Here is an 8,484-nt window from a genome sequence, read left to right as displayed (position 1 = left end):
GAAAGAGTGGAAGAGAAGAAAGAAAAAGACATACAACATTTAAACAGAAACAGAAGGAATGTGTCACATAAACGTTGAATGAAGAGACATGCAGAGTTCCGAGTTCACACTAGGAAGCCAAGAGCAACAGAAGACATGCAAATGAAGAAAATCACTGCTACATGGCACACAGGAGCTTTCTAAAGACACAAGTGAGGAGGATCAATGAGAAGCTAGGCACATGGATATACAAGGAAGACGAGGAGCCCCAGGATTTGTTCCACAGGCACTGAAAAATTTCAAGGCAACAGACTTCGGAAGCAAGTCCAGAAATGTAAACAAATGTCAAAGCCAAGATCTGAATGGATGGAATTGTCTCCAAAGGCTGGCCAACTTTAGTTAACATTTAATAAAAAAAAATACCCTTACTGGAGATTTTGTATCCACAATGACAAATTGCTGTCTCCATTCTTCTTTCATGTACCTTAGGAAAATATGCATTTTATATATAGTGACTCTTAAGACTGACTCTCTTTTAGTGTTTATACTCAAATGGTCCCTTTGTTTCTCTCAAGTGTATGGAACATGTTTTATGTATAAGCTCTTCCCGCTCCTTTCTTTTCCATTATGCAGGATTTTCTTCTTCAACCCAAACTAAAAGCCAGGGAAAGCAAAATATCATCTTATGAGGTTCAGAAAGTGATCATTAACTGAAATTTTCTGAGCAGCAAACTAAACTGTAATTTCTAATCAGAAAATGACTCCTGGAAAAATTGAACCACGCTTCATTCTTATTCCACATACTTGTTGCTTATAGCTCACAAGTACCACATTCTTGGCTTGATCACAGAAAACCAAGCTGTACGTTGTCTCTTTCACATGTTCCCACAATCAATAGGAGAACATGAATGAGAACTTAGCCAGCAAGTCTTTTAAGGGAAGGAGAATAAGAACATCATTCACCCTTGCAGAAAAACTGAACTCTGCTGATCTGGCCATAGCAAAAATTTGCTTTTGCTGGTACAAACAGAAAAGACATATGAGAAGAAAAGAAACCCACCTTTTTTGCTCCACAACCCCACTATCTGCCTTGTTTCAATCCATAACCAAGTGTGAACAGCATCACCTTATTCTGTATACTCCTTGCACCTAAAAAGTTACTTCTGGCTTGAAACACTTATTGGATTGTTACTTATTTCCATTGTAGAGCAATGCATTGTAAGATGAGGAAGAAATTATGCCTGCCTTTTACATTTGGGCAATCTCCATCAGAAACAAATTAGAAGCACTGTAACTGTATTCACCAAGTAATGACTTTCCTCCACTATGCTTCAACTCAAAGTTTTAAAGTTATCAGAAAAGTCCAGACCATAAACTGGTCATCTTCACCTACTCAAGATATATACACCAAAACAGCTTAGTTTTCCAAAAGGAATTCATAAAAAAAATGAATGCTTGATGAACAGTAAGAAGAGAGAACACTAGTTGCAGCAACTAGTCCATGAATAATTTGGGACAGTTAATATACTGAGAAATTTGTTTGTAGGCAATTCAGCAGTGAAAGATAAAATAACTGAATAAAATATTAATTGCCAGTAATTCGTCCAACTTTGACAAAATGCAGCACATTATATTTACTTGTTCCCTAATTGCTTGGACAAAGCTTTTCATGCTGCTGCTGTCAATAGGAGAGAGAGGCTCCTTCAGTTCAGCTAGATCCACATAAACACTAGATTTTTGTTCCTTATTGTGATTCCACAGTCAACTATTTATTTTTTTTAATTAAATGACTAGGAACATTTACAGTGTCAAAAGCGCTGCTGAATTTTCCCCACACCTTGAAAAAGGCAAATTACTCAGTAACAGATAAAACAAGGACTCTCAACATACAGGAGTTTCTACCTTGAAGGTCTGCGTAGAACCACATGAGGCAATTTATGTGCAATCAGGTGGTGCTGAAAGCACAAGTGTGAAAATGGATGGAAAAAATGGGTCAAAAGAGGTCAGATCCCTTTTTCTTATACACAAGTGTCCCCTCAGAGCATCTGCAGGTTTTGAAGGAGAACAGTTGTAACCAGGAAGATGGGCAACTCACAGTCAGAAGAGAACCACATTTCTAAAACCCTCCCACTCACAAGTGAGAGAAACAAGAAATTTCCAGTCTTCTCACTCAGCTACATTACATATAGGCCCTTCAATTTTAAAATACTATTATTCCCTGGATACTCAAATGCATCTATCAAATGCACTACCCTCTCAACTCCCTCTCCTTAAAACCTCCAGAACAGAGAACAGGATTAGAAAAACCAGAAACACAGTGTAAGACTTCTTCAGATTAAGTCTTTTTCTACTTATGTCACTGGACTAGCTAAAACTTCAAAAAGCATTCCTACTACTCTCCTTATCTGGCAATAATATCAAAGCCAACAATAATAGCAACTCTGTATTAACTGTGATTTGGGATAATTTTTTAATCACTTCCCCGGCAAGGAGCTCAAGAACAGCTGTCTAACAACTAGGGATAGCTCCAGACCCACTTATCTCACACATCTAACATTCAGATGACAGTCATAAGAGAACAATCTATCATACTGAATCAAACATAAGGCTTTCTGGGAGATTCCAATGGAATAGGGAGATATATTCCAGATATCAAGTTAAGAAATGTAGATAAACATATTTAATCGAAAATTTTCTCTCTTGTGAAATACTGCACATCAGCATATCCAATGAATTTCTTACAATACTAAAATGCTTTCTAGATTTTAACTTCTAACATGCCATTTACTTTTTATCATACCACAGATTCAACTCCTCTCTCCTTCCCCTTCAACACTTGAGAGCACAGTACAGACACAGAGATATATAGAGATATAAATATATATACACACCATTTCTGATACATGAAGCTGAGATTAGAGTTCCTGATAGATCATTTGTATTTTCCCAAAACATAGGTCTGCAAACACCTCAGCCACATCAGAGGACTATGACAGCAACAGTCTACCATAGTACATTTAAATCAAGCTAAACCACAAAGAATATCCTCTTGACAACTGGTATATACTGTGAATCTGTATTTCCCTACCACAATTTAAATTCAGATCTCAAAATCCAAACCTAACCATGCTAATTATCAGATCAAAATATCAGGAATTTTCTTTTTACATTTGCATTAGCCTCCCTCAGTGTAGAAAAAGATGCCCAAGGATTGCTTTCTGCTTGATTCTACCCTTCGCAAATGATTAAGTTGTGGGTGGGTAAATGAAATTGGGCATCACTGCTATTCTTCACTGCTCAAAAGAGATGAGTATACCTTATGTATTTTCCAGGCAAATAGGAATTGAACATTACAGATATGGGCTTCTACTGAAACTTAAAGCATTAGTCTCAGTAAAAGAACAGAGAGCGCTAAATTGAACTGGAAGATGTTGAAAGTAACCAGGGAGGCTTTGGTTACATGAACACATCAACAATCAGCAGATGACAAGAAGCTCTAAAAGGCTTCAGTCAAAGTTTGAAGTGAAGCAATATCTTCCACTAGATGATACAGTTGAGAGACACAGACAATCTTTAAGATACCTGAAGAGAAAAGGTGTGCCTGAGACCTTGTCTGTTTCTTCCAGTTATGTGAGTTAGTCTAATGAAAGATATTAGAACTCTTCACAGACCTCACCTCACCATTACAGCTGCAACAGCACAATCCTCCACCTGCCCGCCCAGAAAAATTAAAATCTCAGTGCATGGATGTTTGAATGAAATGTGGATCCTTGATAACTTTAGGTCTTTAACTCGGTATCTTTGTATAAGGTACACACTGTTTTGCTTCACTTTAAGAATACTTGGTTAAAAACAACAAAGGAACTTACTATTTCAATTGTTTTAGCAGCAATAAAGATCTATACAAGTACAATCTAAATTATTTTATTGGATGGACATTATCATAGGTCAAAATTTCAATATTTAGGTTTTTTTCTATTGAAATATCTCTGCAGTGTTTACAAATAAGGTTTAATCATGAAAAGGAATGGTAGTCCTGTCTGTTTTCTTCCTCACGTGTTCCCGGTTTCCAGTTATCTTAGCTTTTCTTTATTCACCTTTACAACACTCATTGCTCATTTCGGTTTTTATACTGGAGAAGGATTCCCTACAAAGTGCAAACAGTCCTTTCTGGACCTCCTGGTCCTTCTGCATAAACAGTGCCAGGCAGCATGTTCCCACAACAGAGACTACAAGATGTCCTGAGTAAATCTTGATTGTGGCAATTTGTTACAGGGTTTCCAATGGGGCTTAAAAAGCAGGTCAATAAAGTTGAGAATGGGAATCAAATAGGAACTTTAAGGGCAAATGGCATACATATACAGAGCTGTCAGAAGCCAAGAGGCACACTGCTGAGCCTGCACAAACCTCTCTAAATAAGTAACTGAAAGATGCAACACTCTTCTAAAAGCAAGACAGAGGGTAACCCAGAAGATAAGGGAATAAAAGAAAAAGGGTAAGTATTTACAATACAGTGGAAAGGGAGTTCAAAAGGTGCGAATTTTTTTTAATTTTTTTTTTTTTTTTTAAGTGCACTGCAACTCCAGTACATGCAAAATCCATAACTGAATATGCTGCCACAAATGGGCCTCCTGCTCTTAGGACATGCACGTATCCAACTCACTCATTCAGCAAAGGCATAGATGTTCTCCTCTTGCTCTTCTGCACCATGTTGGCTTGGTTCCTTAAGGAGATTCGAATGAGTGAGGGAGCCAATCGGCATGGTTCACCATCCACTTGCATGGGGATAGACTTGTATGTTAAAAGTGTCACCTCACGGCACTGATGCAACCTCTCTCCATGACCACCCACCTGGAGAGCAGCCTGCAAAAAAACAAAAAAAAAAAAAAAAAAAAACAAATAAAAAACCCGAACAGTAAAGAGAAAGAAAAGACACCTCAGAAGAGATAGCTGAGGTAGTTAAATCCAAAATGCAGTTTTGCTGACACAGCATCCATTACACAGTGTTCCATGCATAAGGTCATAAGATGTTCTAACAAAGCACAATGAATGTATTTTCACCCAAAAATTGCAAAGCAGTACTTAAGATTTCACAAAGAAAAGTGGTGACCAACAAGCAGATATCTAACCATATGCATTGCATGTGTTATCCCATATATATACATACACATGCATGCACAAATGAATACCTGTGTTCAGTCTTAAAGATTTCAATTTGTTTTGGTTGGTTTGATTGTTTTTACACTAATAGTAATGCTACTAATTATTTGCTTTTTAAAACAACCACCCTAATCAGGTACACCTACAAGACAAAAAATTATTTCCCTTTCCTGAACAGAATACAGTCCTTAATATGAATTAGATAAATTTAAAATCTTTATTAAGAAAGCTTACACGGCAACCCAACCTCGAGACTAGACAGACTGAAAAGAGCAAGCAGAAGGATCTTGTTAAAAAACAATTAAATATCAGGTTCAAGAATTCATTTCAAACAAATGAAATGAGGAAGGCAATGAGCAGATCCTTCAAGTTCTAGGCAGACTTTTTTTTTGGTATGACTATTATGTGACTATTAACTCCCATCTATCAGATGCACAAAAAAATCCTATATTAAGGCACTACTAACAGAGAAGAGTCTAAACACAAGTCAAGACCTTAATCCTGCTCTGTGCATTTAATATTATGGATCAACTGATAACATGATCAATAATATTCATAAAACTTCTTATAAAGTACTTCTCTTCCTTGGTCTCACAGACCTTCTTAGGTATGACCAAGAACATCTGGGAGACATACTGAGCAAGTTAGGATTATATCAATACAGTCTAGAGTTACAATGGTTCCTGAGCATCACAACCAATGTGGACTTGTAGACCCTCAATTCTGAACTTTAGAGAAACAGCAGCTCAAAGGGCCCTACTTCTCAAATTCAGTCCCAACTCAAATTGTTGATAGTTTTTGAAATCACTCTAGCCATTGCAAGCGGCTAGAGTCACATTAGTGGCAAACCCAAAAAAGCTTCCAAGTGAAAACTGCCAGCTGGTACATGCTAAGTAGACTTTTGACAGCATTTTCAAAAACGTATCCTAAAGTATTCAGGGGTGAAGTAATGAAGGTTCATTCCACAGGATCTACTAGGCTAACAAACAAAATCTGGTTTATGTGTGGGTTATTCTCCTAATTCGCTATATCCATCAAAAAAGAATTCTTAACCCAAACAGACTTCTGAAGAAACGATTGCTCATCAACACCATCATTTACTTTTGCTTATGTTGAAGATTAATTTGTCTGAATTTCTCTTTGAGGAAACAAACATCATTATCATGGTTATTCACTCAAAGTGGCATGCACTGAGAGTGGGTTACACAACAGATAAGTGTGTGAGTTTAGTGAAAACAGGCTTATTCATGTTAGTTTTAACCCAGTCCACACAAGACAGTGGCAACTAAGGCCTAAGAGTATGGACTTGAACGTATCTATACAACCTATACAAACCTGTCAGAAAGCCCAGATGTGTGCCTTCCGTTGGCCACACTAAGTTCAAGCTGCAGTGCCTTAGGTAGATTAATGCTAGCATGGGGATAACTACCAACTCTATGACTTCATTTAACTATCCTCTGAAGGGACTGTCACTGTGTTTGACCACTGTGATAGAGGACACTAGGGTATTTACAGTGAGATTGCTTTTATGGTAACTCAGCTTTAGTTCGCTTTAAGGACAGCATTGGCAGAAAGTGCACTGACAAAATGGTGGGTTGAATTTTCTCTTCCTAGCAGAATAAAAGGAGAGATAATATTTGTACCAGAAATATTACTGAATTTTCCACAGCTATTACTAAATTTTCACAATATTTTTAGTGGCAATATGAAAACTCTATGGGCATATAATTTTTATATAATACTGTTTCCAGTAGCCACTTTTACAAAAAAATATTGAACTTTCACGCCATAGATTGAAATATACAAAAGCTAAAAAGAAATAGAAGTAATTATTTGACAGTAGAACATTCCCACAGCAAAAACATGCCTGCATGCTGTTCTTACTGTAATAATCTTGCTGTTTAACTTGGGAGCACTGCGCAGGCAAATTAGCCATAGAATACGTTTTTATTATTTAATAACACTGCTTTTACTAGAAAACTACAAGTAAAAACTACAAGTTTAATAGCAGAGCATGTTTTGGTCTTAGCTGAATATGTGGAATCACTGTGGTTCCTCAGTAATGAGGACAACTTTGCACTCTGTAACGCTGCCCACAGAATTCATCAAGTCTGGTAGCACCTGCAATGTACTCACCAGTGAGGCCATGGTGAACCCAATGACTTCAATGTAGCCATCATCATGGCGCTGAGGCTCAAAGTCTCTGTGGTCTCCAGGGTTTCCCCAGGGCATTGTGCCAGCACAATACCTGCAGAAAGAGGTTTAGAAAGCAAGCTTTAAGAAAGCATTTTGCACCGATGGGTCCTGACTAGTAGCCTGAGTATTAGCCTGTTCTGCTGTCCTCCAGAAGTATCCAGATATCCACTCCAGGATTCAATTCAGGGACAAATAAAAGTTATGCTGAGAAGGACTGGACAAAAGGAAAACCTGTCTCTTGGATCCAAGCTGGTACAACATCCATAAATGTATCCGTATTAATATTTAGCAGGTTCCTCGCTGAGAGGAAAATGGGAAAACACCAGAAAATAGATAACAGAGCAGCAGCACTCTGTTCTCCCCACTTGCTTTGCTTTCTGCAGATGAGCTGTTGAGCCAGAAAGTTGCTTAGCCCCTCTGCTCGGCAGGCATAGGGCTGCAGCAGCAACTCCAGCCTTGGAGCTCTATTTCCTCTCTCTGTGCTGGCTCAGCTGTTCTAACAGCACAAGGAATGCAAAACATTGCATAGCTTGAGGAGGCAGGGAGAAATAAGAAGCAGGAACAGATGCAGTCGTGGCATCTATCTTTCCTACCATTAAAGAATGGAGGTAAAAATGATCTAAGAGTCATAGAAGGGGGAACTTTGGAGAAGTGACACCAAGGAGAAGCTTGCAGTAAGGGCAGTGCAGGACTCAAAAGATCAAGTGCTTGGGACTGCATGTGGAGCAAAGTGGTAGGCTGTCTAAAGCAGCGGTCTCCAAAGTGGGGTGCACACACCACAGCGAGTGTGCAAGAAAAACACACAACTGACAAGACAATTAGGATGTGTGAAGAAAATATTGTTTGTACTTTTAATAAATAAGAAAACAAACATTAAAATAGTATTTTTTGTTTCATCCTTTCTTAATTTCTATTTTTGTATAAGTTTTATAATGTATGTGCCATCAGTACAGTAGCACATGTATATAATTTATAAATAAATATACCTATATTGGGGTGGTGTTCAAAATTTTTTTTACTGATAGGCATGCACAATCAAAAAAGATTGGATACTACTGCTCTAGAGAGCAGGAAATATACAACTTTAAAGAATACAGCTATATTTCTATTTGGGTCACCTCCTAAGATGTTAAAAACCAGCAGTTCTTT

The 8,484-nt window shown here is 37.8% G+C and overlaps 1 protein-coding gene across 1 annotated transcript in view; it reads right to left on the bottom strand.

Moving 5' to 3' along the window:
• Positions 1-7,387, bottom strand: part of DGKI (diacylglycerol kinase, iota) — a gene marked incomplete at its 5' end in the record, with an annotated part of 92,990 nt that extends 85,603 nt beyond the window's left edge. Inside the window, 2 exon segments of the mRNA XM_009709270.1 lie at positions 4,643-4,842; positions 7,276-7,387. Of these exon segments, the coding sequence (XP_009707572.1) occupies positions 4,643-4,842; positions 7,276-7,387 (312 nt within the window).
• Positions 7,388-8,484: the final 1,097 nt, after the last annotated feature.

Source organism: Cariama cristata, unplaced genomic scaffold (genome assembly GCF_000690535.1).
Source record: "Cariama cristata isolate BGI_N322 unplaced genomic scaffold, ASM69053v1 scaffold891, whole genome shotgun sequence".
Lineage (NCBI taxonomy): Eukaryota > Metazoa > Chordata > Aves > Cariamiformes > Cariamidae > Cariama > Cariama cristata.
The sequence above is the reverse complement of the archived record's forward strand: the minus strand, read 5'-3'. Positions and strand labels throughout refer to the sequence as shown.